Consider the following 15,392-nt stretch of genomic DNA (forward strand, 5'->3'; position numbering starts at 1 on the left):
AATACCCACAAGTTGATAAGTGAAAGCATATTGCGTTGAAAAGAGATAAAATCCCAATGCCGATCCCGATACCGAGTAGAGGAGGCTGTAGTTGGTTGTATTTTATTTTATTTTAAAAGTTTAAAGATGGAAAGGGAGTTGGGTCGAGAGATAGCAAGACTAGGTGTGTGCACTCGAGTTGGTTAAAGTAAAATGCTCAAGGATATCTGGTACTGAGTCACACTCAGAACTATGCGGATTTTTCTCTGAATCTGGGTCTAAGATTTTCTTTTATCGTCTCTCTTGTGCCGAGGATTCTTATCCGAGTTCATCCTTCCCTGCACTTGCTATTCATTTTATTATTTTATTTATTCTCTGTACTGGTTCCTTTTCTTCCTCTGGTTATTCTTTCTTATTTACATCTGCGGCGAGACGAAAGCCGATAACGTCCTTCCTCTCACCCCTGAGGTGTTCTCAAGCCATTCAAAGCTGTATATCCATCGCTTATCCTTTTCCGACAGCTATTTCCCCACAGTCCATAGTCCAGAGCCCGTGGTTTTGAGCCTCGAGCCCGTAGTCTAGGCCTCAATCGGATTCCTAGCTCCATATTATTTAAATCTCTCATTTCATTTAATCAACAAGAGCCCAGTTATCGTCAGAGCTGTCAGAAATGCTCCCGATCGGTTGCGTCTATCAGGACTTGGGTGTAAAGTCTGAGACAGCAAACGGAAAAAGTTATTTTAAAGTCTGCTACGGGAAGAAAAAGCCAAAGTGTGAGCCAAAGGTTAGAAGAGGAACAAAAAGTCCCTGGGATCCTCAGGACGGCTCGGTGTGGCGTATCACGTAGATGAAGGTGGTACCCATGGCGAACATGGCGCCGGACAAAGCTGCCGACGAGACCATCTCATTTAACTCTCATTCTCTTGTCCGCCTTTTATTATATACCCTTACCAAATTGCCATGTTTCTTATTATATTATTCTTCATTTTTTACGTCATTACTATTTAAATTTAAACCCGAGTTTATTCTCACTTAAACTTGGGCTATTTGTGTTTATACGATGTTGTGTCATTTAACTTTGTACCAAATATTAAATTCTTGTATTTAAAAGCTTATCAGAGTAATACACCAACTTTTATTTTTATTACGATGTATTAAATTATACATCCGAGGCTTTGAAGTAGAGATATGGTCTCATTATTGCCAATTCCATCTTCACTTGATATTAAAATATTGCTACATTATTATGTGAAAGTACCAAAGTAAAGACTCACTGTGTAGATTAAAGCGGATGCTGTGTGTGTGTGTGTTTATGTTTGTTTGTGTGTGCGTGTGTGTGTGAGTTGGCCAGCAGATACGCGGAGGAATGCAAAAGCTGATGAACAGCTAAGACCTATACCTATATATATATATGAATAAAAATATATATAGTATAGTGTAGTATACCTTTCCTCTGGTGTAAGCGTACCTTCTTCATCGAGAATGGAAAGAAGCGGCAAAGTTAGATTATAGAATGAAGAATCCGCGATAACTTCTCTCGAATGGCCGTGGCTTGGCTCGAAAATGTCAGGAAAGAGAAGGGAATCGATAAGCCGAGAGCAATGTCCCGAGGAATGCAGCACTGTGGAGGGACTTCTCTTGTGCTCTTGCTCTTGCTCCTGCTGTTGCTGCTGCTGCTGCTACTTTTGCTACCAATGTGAGAAGTTCTAACCTGTACAGCTATACACGACTCACGATGCTGAATAAGTCTGATCATAAGCCCGGTATTTTAGGTTACAGTTGATTTCGGCGAGCGGAATTTCGCTTAACCCATCGGCAAACGACCGGGTAAATTTATAATGGCTACGTTTTGAGAGCTCGCGAAGTTGAAGCCTGCTGACGGCTATTGTTTATTCAGCTTCTGATATCAGGTCATTATTCCACGAAGCATGATTACGACGATAAACATCTTCAGCGTGTGTTAAGCCCGTGCGCTTTATAATCATTCAGCCAGAGAGCCGTTCTTGGAGAGAAGTTCTGAGAACTGGACCCGTGAGACGTTCTCTAAGTTAGTGACATTCCACGCCGATACTTTTCTCGTCTCGTATTTCGCGCTTTGCTCCCTTCTTTTTTTTCCTTTACTCTCTCTCTCCCTTCCTCTCTCCCCAGCATCTTTGTTTCTGCTTCAACTTCTCCCCCACTTGGATTGTTTGTCCAATAGCCGTTCAGCTTTATCGTTTTTTGATGAAGTCGCGGTTTTTGGTTTGGTAACTTCAGAAGTACTTATATAGAATTAAGTGGACATGCAACTTCGGAGTAAACATTTCAGAATGAATTACTGTGAACAACTTCAGCATGTGGCACTTGTTTGTAAAAATTAATCACCTGAAAAATTCAAACTATTTCGCAAACTTTAAATACGATTCATTTTTATTGAATTTTTAAAAAGTTTGAAGCGCAAGGAATGCGAGTATTAGTTTATACTGGTTGGATATATAATAATAATCAGTGACAGGTTACTACAAAGATTATACTGCGGTGATTAAGTGACAGGTAGCAGATGGTAGCTTGAAAAAGTCATCAACTGAGAGAGTCATCATTGCAAGTACGATTAGCATAGCTTTGGTAACGAAGCTGAAGCTCAATCTGATGATTATGATGTTGGCAATGCTGAAGTCGAAGCAGTAGATGAAGATCAAAAAGTGGATAGTGTTGAAGAACAAGAGAAAGATACTGCAGATGTTGAAGCAGAAGAACCTTTAATGGATCGCGAAAAGATGATCATGTGATTGCAGCAGCCAGTCATCAGAAACGATGGCTGGAATGTGTCTGACATTAAGCATGCGCGGCGTGTATCGTACTCGGAACAGACATACAAACGGGCCAAAGCCGTTATGTCTCTTTATGCCGAACTGAACCCAGTCTACAAGTTATCTATACTACACATTGAAACAGTAGTGTCTGCAACTGACAAACGCAAAACTGTATTTTAAATCTTTCCGTTCCATAAACCATGGAACGGAATCTAGCTCAGCTAATTTGGCCCCATAAAATCCTACATGCAGACGGTCTTTTTTACTGTCAGTCGGCAAGGTCGGCAAGTGACCTCGATGGTTACGAGCCGCTAAAATCAGCCATTGTAGTGCTCGGATATTATATGGCGAGAACAAACTTTTGGTTGAATTGTCGAATAGAAGCTGGTGTTGGTCACAGGAAGATAGCCTATGATGGTCGGTAAAGGTCGGCTGCCGTTGGAGCTGCTGTTAGTGCTCTGTTGGCATTGCCTCGCTTAGCTGGACTTGGGGGCCTTCTTTGCGCAATGGGTAGAAGAAGAAACAGAAGAAGAAGAAGAAGAAGAAGAAGAAGAGAAGGATCGAGTGCGGGGGGGACCTGGAAGAACAGCACAAGCGGCCAGAAGAGGTAGTCGGCAGCAGCCAAGCGGGGTGCGCAGGCGGACGAGCACAAAACCACCACGGTGGGGGTAAGGAATGCATGGGAACGAGGCGCAAGCGGGCCGACCGCGATTTGCCCGTCCCGCATTCCACCAACGCCGTGGCGAGCAACTTCGAGTCCCGGGGCCACCGGCCACGGCTACGCCATGAAAACCTCAGCTTTGTACCTACATATATATATAGGATTGTATATAAATATATATAAGATCAACCCCGTGCCGCGCGCGTATATACCCAGGATGTGAAATGGATGAAATATCCGTGCATGGAGAGCGAAAACCACGTCGTCTTCGCGGGAGACCAACCATCGCTACAATCGGGACAGTTTCTTAGATATATTTTGCACGATTCCATCAGCCTTTTCATTTCGCTGACTTAACTTTTTATATTTTTTATCATATTTCTTTAAATCTTTTTTATTATTATTCACGATTAAATTACTCTGTAAAATAAGTAGTACTGTAGCAATCTCAGAAGACAACAAAAGTTTATGATAACTTTTCATGGCAATCGGCTTAAACACTTTTTGCCTCTCGAAACCTAAAAAATAATAGAGGAAATAATTTTTTTCGATCAAACCTGAGGAAAAAAAAACGGGACATTTTAACGGTCTGTTACCCATATCTACCTACTCGTTCTATCATTCGTTTGTTTAATGTGTAGTGGGTATATGAGTGGTTAAAAGATTAAAACGGTGAGTATTTGCACAGGAGTAGTCCGTCCTAAAGACGGAGGAGCGGCATAAAGAGGAGTAGCCGAAAAAATATAAATAAAGTAAAAAAAGTGTACAGGTAAAACGAGTACGTCTTGGTATGAGTTACTATGTAGACGAAATTACGTGGGCAACCAGTTTGGAATTAAACTTCTTCTTGTTGGGGTTTTTCGTTTATTTTTATTTGTAATCAAGAGAAATCTTTTCAGACTGCACGACGCCCCGCATCGATTGGGAATTGAATAGGTTGTTAAAACTCTGATATATTTAAATATATATATATATGTATTTTTTATATGTATTGGGTATTATTATTTAATAAACGGAAACATAAACAGGAAACGATGGCTGTAATACCGATGAATTTGTTTGTTTGTTTTCATTATCGTAATTCCGCAAAGTTTAAATATATTTTTTATTTTATGAATGAACTTCCTTTGCTCAGTGTGAATAAGCGTTACACTGTTGGCCGCTGAAGGTATTGTAGATATAGATGGTACAAAAAGAAGATCCGGTGGATCTGTCACTGACCGCAGCTGATACTTTCGAAATACTTTGCGGTCTGGCTAAACTCCGCGGATCATTTAATACCAAAGAGACAAAGTAAGCGATTGGGTCATCGAATCCACAGCCCCAGTACCCAGCGAGCTCGAGGTGTATCTGAGCTCCACTGTGAAGATCAAATGCCCGAGAAGTATCCAGGCACGGAGAGAAATAGAGGACAAATTAATAAAAGCTGATGAGTTTTGCGAAACCCGATACCCCAAAGTATCCGCGTGTTGTATATTTTTGTTTACGGTAGTCAATTTATCTATAAATTTGTAAATTTATTGGCCAACCAGGGAACGGGTATCCGTTGAGGATTTTTTGTCAATGGCGTTTAGGCCACGAGCTGACCAATTTCGTAGTCCGGAATGATTTATCGTCGATTTTCTCACCAGATAACTAAATAAGAATAACTTTTAAGAAGAATGAGAAGGTAGTTGGAAGAATAATAATGTAGACGAAAGCGAAGGGAAAGAGGTCAAACTCTCGACGGTCAAGATGAATGTTTGGTTTTAAAAAATATATATAGATATAAGATTTCGATTATTCGTGAGAATATCTTGCAGAAATTCCATTACCAAGAGTATAGTTTACCCGATGCTTTCTCCCGGATACTGTAAATGTACATATTTTTATTTATTAATATATATATATATATACATATATATCTACATTAAATGTATAGAGCTGTATTTCCTCTCTTCCGATGATCTTTAAAATCCACAGTTACGATACAAAATAAAACACCTGAAAAATTCCTCCACGACCTAGTGGAAAAAGTTGTTCGGAGAATCGGAGTGACCTCGCCCGACAAGACTTGTCTGATGGTGCTGATGGTTGGTTAACTGTACCCCAGTGAGGAGTGCATTAGTTCCTAGATGATGTTAAGAACGAAACTCTTGGAGAAAAAGTTTAAAAAGCTGAGCTGCTGGACGTCTTATCGACCGGTAATGTGGAAGCTCTTTTATTCTCTTTGGCCTGAAGGCATATCCACTGTGATTATCGAGTCTACTCAAAGTCAAATTGTCACGCAACTCATTTCTAGCTCACAGCCATTTAATTATATCTTTTTATTCCTGTTGGTATTAAGCCTGCCTAAGGTCATACCAGATAATCGCCCCGGTAATATCGTAAATCCTCGATACTCGGCTATATAAGACCAATGACATCAGCTGACATTTATTATGCTGGTTCTCTTTGAGTTGTCTCGGTAGATTGAAATGGGAACGCGCTTAAGTTGTTAGCGGTGGTCATCGTGGGTGGATCAGCTTGAGAAACTAACCGCAGCAGAAAACGCCAAGTTGTTTATTTTTATTTATATTTCTTATGTATACTCCCGTGGAATGTGATCTCGTTGAGTCATTCATTCAACCAGCCAGCAAGCCAGCCAGCCAACCTTTTATTTGATAAATCATCTCAGCAGATCAAGAGGAAACACATTTCGTGTTTTCTTGCACTCAATCTGGTTAGGACGCTAAGATTTATTGTGAAACATAAAAGATTCGCTTGAATGATTTCATGAATCGTCAATTCTCGCGGCGGCACACACTTAAGTCACCCTGACAATTGAAACTTTAGTGCTGTTGTTTGCAAAAAATATTAACCGAGATCCAAGACTTTATAACTTACTTAAGAAACATTGATGATGAATCATCAAGGACAATTTCCCAGTGACGCAAACAGAGTCTGTCTCCTTTCCACATGTTACCTGACGTGCACAGTAATTCGCAATAAGACATTCCTCAGGCCGAGTGCAATAAATGCTGGACCTAAGTCGAGAGAACGGTCGAGTACATACATACACATATATATAGATATATATACGATCGGTTCATTCACCTGCTTACTTGATCTTCACTTCTCTTTCCCCTTCGTCACAGTGCCTACAGCTGCATGTTCCTCACCTTTAACCAGCCCTCCCCTTGCTCCTTGTTTGAGTTTGTCTCCCAGTGCCTTCTCACTTAGCTCTTTCCACCATGATCCATGATCCTAGCTATTACATTGACCATAAATCACGCTAGCGATGCAAAAGATATACAATCCAACATAACACTTGCGATCATCATCTAGCACACAGCAGTCCCCCGCGTTCCTGAAGAAAAATTTATCGAGTTCAGAGTACGCCGGTTGCACTTGAGAACTTAAATCCTCGGCAAACAATCTCATTACTGGAATCACCAGCGATAATAAAGCAGCTCCGCAGTGGCTTAATTTAAAGTTTTGAGGAATTCCTCCGGCAAACAGGATCCGCGAGGGACTCAGTCACCTGCAGTGGTTTGTGCCGAGCATCAGCAGAGATGAAGATGGATTACGGTAAACGGCGACGAGGCCTTGGCTACCGGTGGTACTGCTGCAGATTCCAGGCATCAGGCATCAGACATCACTCTGTTCTGTAGAACCCGGCTGTTAAGGAGCCTGCCCGTGTCAGTAGCCACGGATTCGCCGGCCTCTGTGCAACGATCATCCGGTATAGATTCCGTCGACAGACACTCGGATGCTTCAGGGAACTCCCCGAGCTCTCGGCTGCTAGTCCACTCCGCGGATCCCTCGGTTCTCATTTAATGCTGGAGGCTCCACGCGGGAGGCACATCACAGTCTGGGCATCCACTCGAACGAGAGCCTCCAGTGTACTTCTCCTCCTGCTGGGATAAACAAGTACGCTGTCGTGGAATCTACGGAATGTGGATACCACCAAGAACTCGATTATGCCGTTCTAAATCCCACCACCATCGCCGCTCATTTTCATCCTAGTTTTGAACATTCCTCCGCTGCATTTTCATAAATAGAGACGTCTAGTTTAAATGCCTCGTCAAAAGTTATAACCAATTAGCCTCCGACTCTACCGTTATCAATACATTCCCCCAAATTACTATTCTATCGGCTGTCAGCGGCTATTTGCTCCTCTTCTATCTCATAAAAGGCATCATCTATTGACTGTTACAGAAACCTCGCCATCGGAATAGGGATACAAAATTTTCCAGAAGGCCTTGCAGTATCATTACCCTTGCAAGCCGCTGGCTTCAGTACCCTCAAGAGCTTCTGGTACGGACAGCTATCGGGGATGGTCGAACCAATTGCTGGATTACTTGGTGCTGCCTGTGTATCCCTCGCGAGCCCGGTGCTTCCTTATGCACTGGCATTTGCCGCAGGCGCCATGATTTATGTCGTCGTAGACGACATCATCCCGGAAGCACATCAGAGGTTTGTTATAAACTTATATATACATACATATATATACACATATCTATAAACTTACTAGCATGTGTCACGGTTGTAAACGCTCATCAAAAATTGATATGCATCACCATGTACTTGATTTTATCAACTCCCTACAGCATGTATCTCTTTGTACTCATAACTATTCCTAACAAATTCACATGACCGTGTTCTGATAATAATCATGGGTAAATATCCACAGGTGCCAAGACATTTTTTAACAATAACAATTATAAATTATATAACACATATGTATTTATCTCCCCGCTAAGTGTCATCTCATTCGTCCTTTGTCTAAATTTTTTACCAGCGCATACCCAGTGCACTTGCGCCCGTTTCCGTCTCCAATTTCATCCCATATTCCATTATGTCGTTATCCCTTCATATTCACGCTCACATATTTTTAGTTTGAGGATACAGAGTTTACAGATCGAGTCAGCATTAAGGGCTGAGGGACCGGGACAGACAGATCGGGATGGGGATTGGGACGGAAGGTGTTTTTCCCACCGACACAAAAAGCCTTTTCACTTTTATAAACTACTGCTACAGTACTCAGACCCTTTTTTTAAACAAAAACCCGCCGGGACTGGCTATAGGTCAAAATGTAAACTATATACCCAATGATGAAATTCAATGAATTGAAACTAGATTTTGGGAAAGTATCTCACGGAAATTAGGAACAATTATTCCCACGTAAAAAAATTCATATATATATATACATACATATATACATATACAGTATATTATATTATGGAATTCCAATTAGAATCACACGAATCTCAAGCTACTCTGCAACCACTTGAACTGCATAGTCAATCAGGTTGCAGTGGAGGGACAACCAGCACACAGAACTGAAAGCTGTTTTCTTGTGGGATTCACGACGATTAGGGAATATAATAGCTTCTGACGTCATACGTCCTCGTGCACACACAAGCACACACACACACACACACACACATGGGTATAGTTAGCGGGCAAGACGTGGCGAATTTCTTTCCCAGGACCCGCTAGATGTGCATTGTCATTGTAATTGGCTTCTTTTGTATTTCGCGTGCGATCTAACCTTCTCTCGGACCTGCTTCGTTCATTCGTTCGTACACAATAATTCCCTCTTTATTTAATTCTTTTTATATTTTATAAATTTAGTGGTTTCCTCTCTCTCGGTCTTACTCTCTATTATTCACCGGTAATATGACGATCTAGACAAGTCCTGAGACACTGAGTCGTCGCTCGCTCCCGAGGGTATAAAACTCTCGGTCTCGGAATCTTTATAACCCGCGGGAAAAATTAACTCCTTTAATCTGTAGTTTTTGTTTTAATGGATACTATTTCGTCGCCATTACTCGTTAGCTCATTACAATCAATACCTATGATACTTTTATACATTGAATTGTATTTATCTGTGAGCAGATAACGATCAACGGGACTCACTTATGCGTCCACATAAATACTACACCAGGAAATCAGGAATTTAATTTTTCGTAACGGGATTAAGATAGTCATGTTCAACTTGTTTTCCTCTATACTTTTATTTTGTTGTTTATGAAGTATCGGGTTTAATTTATCGGAAAACCTGAGACGATTTAAACCGAAGGTGTAAATTTGTGAACACCAGAGCGCGAAAAATAAGGTGATATTTAGCAGATATGATGATTGATGTGGCAGAACGCCCATGATGTGGTTAAAACAGAGAACGGACTAAGGCGTATTACAACGGTCACTTAAAATTGACGGACTGTGTGGTAATTTTTAAAATCAACAACCCGTGACAAGTGAAGTCTGACGTTAAATTCACAATCCCGGGTCGAAAAATTTGAACTGTTTTAAATTAAATAAAAAATTTTAACTTATTTCTATTCAATTTTACTTTTTATTTGCATTTAATTGACATGGGAAGTTTAATCGGGTCTTACCTGCACACTAGGGTGGCTGTTAAAAATTAAATTTTCTCAGGCGCCCCATAAAAATCTTCTTTTTAGTGAAAAAATACGTGGGGAATTTGGTTTTATTTTTTTAAGTAAAAAGAACACGTGCCGCAGGACGATCAAAGTTCATTTTTCGATACAATCGCGGTTTTTTTTAAATATCTCATGAAATATGCAGATTAAAGGAAAAAACCATAGGAACAATTTTGTAGGAAATTGAATTCTTGATAAAAAAGGTCATGTTCATTTTTTTATAAAATGTGTATTTATGAAGATATTTTAAAAAAACTTTTTTAGATCTCATCAATTGAGCATTTTAAGGATTACGGATGTCAAAAATAACGTTTTTTCTTAAATATAGACAACTTCGTGACTCGTAACATATCAATCATCGATGTTTGTTGTCGTTTCTATATACTTGGAAAAATGTTATTTTCAAAATTTGTAATCCTTAAAACGCTCAATTCATCAGATCTAAAAAAAGTTTTTATAAAATATCTTTATAAATACACATTTTATAGAAAAAAAGAATATGACAATTTTTGTCAAGAATTTAATTTCCTACAAAAATATTCCTATGATTTTTTCCTTTAATCTGCATATTTCATGAGATATTTGGAAAAAACCGCGATTGTATCGAAAAATGAACTGTGATCGTCCTGCGGCACGTGTTCTTTTTACTAAAAGGAAAAAACCAAATTTCCCACGTATTTTTTCACTAAAAAGAAGCTTTTTATGGGGCGCCTGAGAAAATTTAATTTTTAACAGCCACCCTACTGTACACTGTAAAAAATTTGCGGATTAAATCCGGAGTGAACGCGGAGCAGATGATTGTTTAATTATTAAGTCCCCTCGGAGTGAGATTCACTTCAAAAGGAGTTTGTTTTAATTTTAAAACTCCGAATCGGAGTAAATGCTTGAATAAAAACCAGATCACTCCGAAAACACTCCGCTAAAAAATAAACTCCCTATGCAGAGTGATTTTTTTTAAACCCCGGAACTCCGAGTGATGGAATGAATTCAGATTTAAATAAAATCCATATCCACTACGAATTTACTCCCGATTTTTTACAATGTACTCAGAAAAAAAGTTCTTTGAGTCAAGAAAATATTTTTAAAGTTTGAAATTTTCTTGAGTCGACAGAATTTGTCTTGGCCAAAGAAAATTTTTACTTTATCCATCAGAATTGAGGTTTTCAAAAAAATTTTCTTGAATCAAGAATCGTTACTTTCAGTCGACAATTTTTTTCTGTCTACTATTCCTTATGTACTCTATTTTCAGACTTGTTTTCAATAATTTTTAGTGTGGTTTCGATAACCTCTATATCAAAATCAGACCTTTCTAAAAATGTTTTGCTTTTTGTTTTTATCCAGACCAAAATAACTTTTTCTGTCTCATATTTTTAGTCTGATTCAATCATCTTTAGATAAAAAAACAGTTAAAAATCTTAATAAAAATAAAAAATTAGATCATTCAGTTCAAAAACAGACCAATTAGTCCTCATAAAGTCTAGTCAGACTAAAGATCAAATTTTCCGACTCGAGATTCTCACTAAATCATTTTCATTTCATTTCATTAAAAATTTCCCTGGCCTGCTTAGCTCACATCCAGAAATTATCCTAAAAAATTTTAATTGTCTTTCCATTAATTAATTCCTCGGCTACTTACTCCAGCAAATCTATTAATAACAAATTTCCTCAGATTAAAACAAATAATTAATGGGAAATTTTAAATAAATTTGCAGTGGCAACGGGAAATTGGCCAGCTGGGGCGCCATGGTTGGCTTCCTAATCATGATGGCCCTCGACGTAGGACTTGGTTAATTATTTAGTAATTGTTCTCCGGCAGAATCCGAGGACAGTATTCATTTTTACAAGCTAGACATAATTAATAAAAATAAATAAACACAGTTATCATAAATAATGCAGCTCTTTGCTCAAAGCAGGCTCCGTTAGCTTCAAGGATCGACTTTACTTTATAATAATAATTATCGTCCCTGTTTTTTATTTAACGTCAAAGCATCAGTCAATTAAATAAACGGAAAATAGTTTAATTAAATTAAATATTTACAATTAACGGGTCTACGTAATTTAACCGGAATTAATAATTAATTAATAACTAATGGCATTTATCGCTCACTAGCTTTTATCGATCTCTCGTCATCTAGTAAATTTATAACCGATTTATAAACAACTCGATAACTTTATATATATATATATATATATATATATATGACAACTTTATAAACAGAGTCAATAAATATGATCTTGTGGCATTGATATATATGTTAAGTAGCTGCGAATTTTATAATAACATATAAATTTATATTTATTTAATTACTATTACGTTAATTGGCTGATGTTACTATCAGAATTTTAATTATTTTTTTTTTTTCCTTTAACTTTTATCAGGATAATTTATTTTTAACTTTTTTTTTTTTTATATTTATAGAGATAAGCGTAAGTACGTATATTATGAAAATAATTACATATTACAATTTCTTTTTTTTTTCAACTTCTCGCGAAGAAGATAACATTTTTTTTTGTAACTTCCTGCGACGAAGCATAGAATTTTTTTTTAAACTTCCCGTGAAGACAATAGAAGTTTTTATTGCTCTTTAAAATTCCCGCGTGGAAAATAGATTTTTTTTATCAAACTTCCCGCGAAGAAAATAGAAGATTTTATTTCTCTTTGAAATTCCCGCGAAGAAATTAGAATTTTTTTTTTAAACTTCCCGCGAAGAAAATAGAAATTTTTATTTCTTTTTAAACTTCCCGCGAAAAAAATACGAATTTTTTTTTTAAACTTCTCGCGAAGAAAATAGAAATTTCAATTTTTTTTAAACTTCCCGCGAAGAAAAGAGGAGTTTTTATTTCTCTTTAAAATTCCCACGAAGAAAATAGAATTTTTTTTTTAAACTTCCCGCGAAGAAAATAGAAGTTTTTTTTAAATTTCCCGCGAAGAAAATAGTAGTTTTAATTTGTTTTTAAACTTCCCGCGAAAAAAATACAAATTTTTTTTTTGAATGTCCCGTGAAATAAATAGACTTTTTTTAAACTTCCCGCGAAGACAAATACGATTTTTTTCTTTAACGTCTCGTGAAGTAAATAGACTTTTTTTTTAACTTCCCGTGAAGAAAATAGAAATTTTAATTTCTTTTTAAACTTCTCGTGAAGAAAATAGATTTTTTTTTTTTTGTGATTGTAAAATATTTATGAAAAATGAGTATGTTGCACATCTTGTAAATAACACATTTATATTTTCATACTTGATGTGTCTAAAATAATAAAAATTAAATGTAAATACTGTTAATTAATTAGGGAGAGGAATTGAATCGATGGTATGTTAAAAACAAAAATAATAAAATGCTGATAGGCCAGTGATGAAGGAATTTTAAAACGGTTTATATTAAACTAAATGCCTCAATCAGGAAATTTCTGTCAAACGAAGGCTCTGTAGGAAAAAAAAATTAAATTAATTGTAAGATTAGATAATTAAAAAAAGATATTAAGGTGCAGGGCACAGGAATATTAGAAAAATTAAAAATAAAATAGGTCTTTTATGTCGAAGGATGTCGAGTCCACATTTCTCCCGTCATTGTCGAGGAAACCGAAGACTAATAGTTTTCTCATGAGTTAACTATTTATGGTTTTCATGGAAAAGCTAAAAATACTCTTCGTTTTTCATTTTCTCTGTTTTGTAAAGTCTATAGATTATTATTATAAATGGAATGAATGGATAATTAATAATGTTTCTAAATAAATAACAATTTGTGTTACGAAAAAAATTACTGATATGTAATCAGACTTTATGTAATTTCGTAACATTTATACGTGATTCCTTTGATTTAAAAAATAAATATTTTAATTTTTATTATGCCCTTTTTTTTCAGACCATTTTTTTATTCTTAGCTCCTAGTTTCCAGGATCAAGGAGGTATTTTAATCCTTACATGGTTTCTTAGTTAATTAAATAAATCCCATTATACATTCGGATTTTTTTTTCAATTTTTAATTAGAAATTTTTTTATGATCCTGAAGTTAGCAGACATTTAAAAATTTTTGAATTTTCGTCTTTCAATAAATCAATGGCAAAAAAATAATGTAAAAATATGCACATGTAGAAAATTTCAAAAACTACAGGTGCAATTTTTTCAAGTATTTTTTTTTTCAATATTTTATCATCTAAAAAAAAATCCAAAATATATTAGACGTCTGCTAACTTCAGTATCATATTTTTTTTTTGAAATCGGAATTTTTGTACGCAAGAGAAAAATATTTCAGAAATAGTGAAAATTTTGTTATTTGTCCATTTTACCCCTGAGTATTGAAATAGATTTCAGTGGTTTCAAAAAAATACAAAATACTTTTTTTTTTTTCAAATTTATTTACAGGAAATTTTAGCTGAGTATGTAATTTTTTAAAAAATTTATGCGGCTTGATTACATACTCAATTTTTTTTTTCACTATATATTTATTTTTACTGGCCACCAATTGAATTTAAAAAAAAAAATTCAATATAATTAATGTCTCCTGTATTAAATTAAATTTTAATTAAAGCCCAGAATTGATAACTCAAACTTTTAATTACTGTAATTAATTTTCCAACAAAATTTATATTTGTCCTCATTAATATTCGTAGCACCACTACTCAAACAAGCGAAATTTAAAAAAAAATACCCGCCTCGTTTAAAATCGTGTTCAGAAATTCTCGTACCCAATGAAAGCCGTACTAGAAAATGGTCAAAAATTCGTATTCGTCTTAAAAGAGAAAGGTCAGCAGATGAATCCTCAGGAAAAGTAACAAAGCGCTCAGCCCGAGGGATGTAGGGGCCGAGGGTTCGAACGTCAGCTGTACTACTAGGGTGGGGTGTATCGGAATTGAGTCGTGCTGTTTTATGCACCAAACACCAAGTACCAGTCTTTCAATGCACTTGGACTCGTTCGCTTGTGTTCGTGTTCGTGTACAGTTAATTCACTTCTTAAACTTTTATTTTAAATTTTATTACTTTTACTTGTTAACAATAAATTAGTTTTTTATTCGCGCTCAGCTGTGCGGGGGCTGTCAAGTAAATAATTAAACTCAGTTTTAGTGATCCTAGTTTTAAATTATCTACATATTTACTACCAAATATCCAAGTACCAGATAACTAAATTACAAGGTACGAAATTCAAACCCCATAGTCCGATATCCTGAAGTTGACACATTCAAGAATTTTTTGATTTTTTTTACAACCATAAATTAAAAAAAAAAATATATTTTAGAAAGTTTTTTTGATTTTCTACATGTGCATATTTTTAGTTTTTTTTTTTTGCAAATGATTTGTTGCAAGAAAAATTCAAAAATTTTTAAATGTTTGCTAACTCAAGGATCTTTTTTTTTTAAACAAAATAATGACAAAAAAAAAAAAACTAAAAAAATGCACATTTAGAAAATTCAAAAAACTATAGGTGCAATTTTTTAAAATATTTTTTTTTTATAATTTATCATTTTTGAAAATCATCCAAAAATTCACTAGGTGAATATTTTTATGATTACTATCAATCACTCAAAAATTTAATTTCAAAATTTTATTTTACATTG

The 15,392-nt window shown here is 36.1% G+C and overlaps 1 protein-coding gene across 2 annotated transcripts in view; it reads left to right on the forward strand.

The window, feature by feature from the left end:
- LOC130678595 (zinc transporter ZIP11) overlaps positions 1–13,677 on the forward strand; it is a 30,684-nt gene extending 17,007 nt beyond the window's left edge. For both annotated transcript variants that reach the window (XM_057485915.1, XM_057485916.1), the window contains 2 exons: positions 7,612–7,869; positions 11,555–13,677. In XM_057485915.1, the coding sequence (XP_057341898.1) occupies positions 7,612–7,869; positions 11,555–11,633 (337 nt within the window). In that variant the 3' untranslated portion in view covers positions 11,634–13,677. The remainder of the gene's footprint in view (positions 1–7,611; positions 7,870–11,554) is intronic.
- The last annotated feature ends 1,715 nt before the right edge of the window (positions 13,678–15,392 follow it).

This window comes from Microplitis mediator, chromosome 2 (genome assembly GCF_029852145.1).
Source record: "Microplitis mediator isolate UGA2020A chromosome 2, iyMicMedi2.1, whole genome shotgun sequence".
Taxonomy (NCBI): Eukaryota; Metazoa; Arthropoda; class Insecta; order Hymenoptera; family Braconidae; genus Microplitis; species Microplitis mediator.